Source organism: Gopherus flavomarginatus, chromosome 20, assembly GCF_025201925.1.
Source record: "Gopherus flavomarginatus isolate rGopFla2 chromosome 20, rGopFla2.mat.asm, whole genome shotgun sequence".
NCBI classification, from domain to species: Eukaryota; Metazoa; Chordata; order Testudines; family Testudinidae; genus Gopherus; species Gopherus flavomarginatus.
The window spans coordinates 2,352,308-2,355,504 of record NC_066636.1 but is presented as its reverse complement, the minus strand read 5'-3'; the positions used below and the strand labels follow the sequence as shown (position 1 = coordinate 2,355,504).

Genomic DNA, 3,197 nt, shown 5'->3' with positions numbered 1-3,197 from the left:
AGGCTGGACTATGATCTTACACAATACTTTGCTTGGCACAGATAAAAGTGTGATACCACTCCAGTTATTGTAAGCACTGAATTCCTTTCTTTGGTATCTTCACTATGACTATAGATAGAGCCCTGCAGTGCCCAAAAGTCCTGTGGGGTTTGCTCATCAAGTGGGTTACTCCCAGCATAATTGTAACGTGACAGTGGGGATAGGGACATGCTGAACCAGGGACATATGAGGGTGGCGGCTTGGAGGTGCTGCTCGACGTTTGTGTGTGTGTGTGTGTGTGTGTGTGTGTGTGTGTGTGTGTGTGTGTGTGTGTGTGTGTGTGTGATTCTGGGGCTGGAAGACCGCAGCCCTGGGGAACCGAGGTCCTGCAGGACAGCTCCATTGGGAGGAAACTTGCAGCAGGGAGAAGTCGAGCTCCGTATGAGAAGACAAGTGACACAAACAGCACATTGATAGAAGCACAGAACCTCCCTCCTCCCCCCAGAAAAGTAATCCTAATAAATGAGCTTACTCCAAAGTAAAAGGCAAAGCTGGTAACAATATGTCCCATTCCATGACCTCCTTTTGGCTAGTTGGGAGCCGGTGCCCCTATAGAGGAAAGACCCCTGAGCCAACCCATCCCCTCTACACCAGGTGACACTCAGCCTCTGCACTGGCCTTGCTTTTGCTGGCTGGGAGGGAGGACTGGCAGGAGACCTCGCTGAAGGCGCCTTCGAAGGCCGACAGCACCGAGCTCCTGAGCTTCTCCCTGAAATCCCGGCCCACGAAGACGTAGAGGAGGGGGTTGAGGCAACTGTTGAGATAGGCCAGGCCTGAGGCCAGTGGGATTCCCACTGCCAGGAGTGACTGAAGCTGGGGCGTCACCGCAGTGACTGACACTTCCAGGAAGGAGAAGACGTGGTAGGGGAACCAGCAGAGGAAGAAGGCCGTGACCACGGCCACCATGATCTTGTAGGGCCTACCAGAGCGAGCCAGCTGGTTCCTCCTCATCTTGGCCGCGATGACTATGTAGCAGGCCAGGATGACAGTGAATGGCACCAGAAAGCCAACCATGAACCGGGTCAGCACCATGGCCTGGTGCCGGCTCTCCCTCAGCCCAGCCATTTCCTCCCCCTGGAAGCCATCCGACAGGGCATAGTTGTTGTAGCAGTGGGTGACGTTCTCCTGAAAAGGGGAGCTCCCAGTGTCCCGGAAAACCACATAGGGGCAGCTGAGAGCAAGGGCTGCCAACCAAACGGCCACGGCCACCAGAGAGGCCAGCCGGGGCGTGCGGTGGTTCTGGGCCCAGACCGGCCAGGCCACAGTGACGCAACGGTCGGCGCTGATGGTGGTGAGGAGGAAGACGCTGGTGAACATGTTGAGGAAGGCCACGGCGGTGTTGATCTTGCACATGGCCCTGCCAAAGGGCCAGTGGAAGCCCAGGGCCACGTAGGCCACGCCGAGCGGGAGGAAGAAGGTGAAGATGAAGTCGGCCATGGCCAGGTTGAGGAACCAGATGGCGTTGACCGTCCTCTTCATCCGGAAGCCAGTAATGAAGATGACCAGCCCATTGCCTGTCACCCCCAACACAAAGGCGATGGAATAGATCACCATGGAGACCACGTGCATAGTGCCACGCAGCCTGGCGCCGGCCTCCACGCTGGAGTCGTCCTCATAGTCTCCATCATAGTCGTAGGGGAAGGAGGCATTTTCAGCCATGCTGAAGGAGAACGTGCAGGAAAGGAGTCATTGGCCATAAGGAGAAAGGCCCCGTGCCCCATTCCCCACCCCTCCTGAGCCAGCCAGTCCCCCTCATGGGGCTGGATGGGAGCCAGCGCCCCCTATAGGGGAAAGATCACATGTCCCATTCCCCACTCGGACTGACCCCCTAAGACACCAAGGCCCCCACCCTGGGCTTGGATTGGGGCCAGCACCCCCTAGAGGGGAAGAGGCCCATGCCCCATTACCTGCCCCCCTGAGCCAGCCAGTCCCCGCCTTGGGGCCCAATCTGAGCCAGCACCCCTGACGGGGGAAAGGCCTCCAGTCCCATGCCCAGCCTTCCTGAGTCAGCCAGGCCTCAAAACATTTAGCTGTGTGGTACCAAGGAAACAGGGTAATTGCATCCAACTGATACTTTCCCAGATCCAGCCGTGTTGCCACATCGCTGTGGTTACTGGCTGGGCTAGGAAAATCCTGAGGCTGCGCAACTTCATTCTGGAGCCAGGATGCTGGTCACTCAGCCAGGAACACCACAGATGTGTGGGATGGTCCCCGGACCAACACCCCCACTCCCCACCCAATCTCAGTCAGACTCTTCCCCGGTTCAGCACAGTAGGGAGAGACCCTGAGACGCCCGGCTCGGACCCGGCTCCTACCAACAGTAACGGCTTCCCCTGAGCTCTCAGCTCTTCTCTGAGCACGACGAGCCAGGGGGCTGGGAGCCAGGACTCCTGGGTTCTCTCCCCAGCTCTGGGAGGAGAGAGGGGGCTACTGGCTACAGCAGGAGGGGGCTGGGAGCCAGGACTTCTATCTATCCATCCCCATCCATTCCATCTATCTATCTGCTTATGAATCTATCAGCTACTACAGTGATGAAGATAGATAGATAGATAGATAGATAGATAGATAGATAGATAGATAGATAGATAGATAGATGAGGTGTATGGGGATAGATAGATAGATAGAGGGAGTGTATGGGGATAGATAGATAGATAGATAGATAGATAGATAGATAGATAGATAGAGGGGGTGCCTGGGGACAGACAGACAGATGATAGGTTTGCTCATGCTGGCCCAGAGGTTTGTTACCTTGTTCCTGAGTCTCTCCTCTGCTGGCTTCGTGATTCACTCTCTCTCTCCCTGATGCCCCCGAGTGTCTGCAGAGATCTTGGTGCCGCCGGTGGCTATGGGGAGGTGCCAGGAAGTGGGGCGGGAGGTGGGGGGATCCTGGAAGTGGTGCTTCCCCCAGCCTTGGTCTCTGTCCTGGCACCAGGCTACCCTCTGCTCTGGGATTCTCCATGCAGTGGGGGGAGCGTGGGGGTGTGGGGGCATTGTGGGGGTCTGTGTGTTGAGATCTGTTGTGGAGATTGGGGGGCTGTGTCCGGGGGGCTTGAGGAATTATGGGGGTTGTGTTTGGGAGGTTCTGGGGAGCTGTGGGGTGGGGGCCTGTGTTGGGGCACTGTGGGTCATTGCTGGGGGCTGTTGGGGGGATTGGGGGA

The 3,197-nt window shown here is 57.1% G+C and overlaps 1 protein-coding gene across 1 annotated transcript; it reads right to left on the bottom strand.

Moving 5' to 3' along the window:
* Positions 1-624: 624 nt before the first annotated feature.
* LOC127038352 (chemerin-like receptor 1) lies at positions 625-1,698 on the bottom strand. Its single transcript, XM_050930936.1, has one exon. The coding sequence runs from the start codon at positions 1,696-1,698 to the stop codon at positions 625-627; it is 1,074 nt and encodes a 357-aa protein (XP_050786893.1).
* Positions 1,699-3,197: the final 1,499 nt, after the last annotated feature.

Bases quoted from the DNA above. Each gene is read 5' to 3' on its own strand.
- LOC127038352 (XM_050930936.1), bottom strand. From the start codon at position 1,698: ATGGCTGAAAATGCCTCCTTCCCCTACGACTATGATGGAGACTATGAG.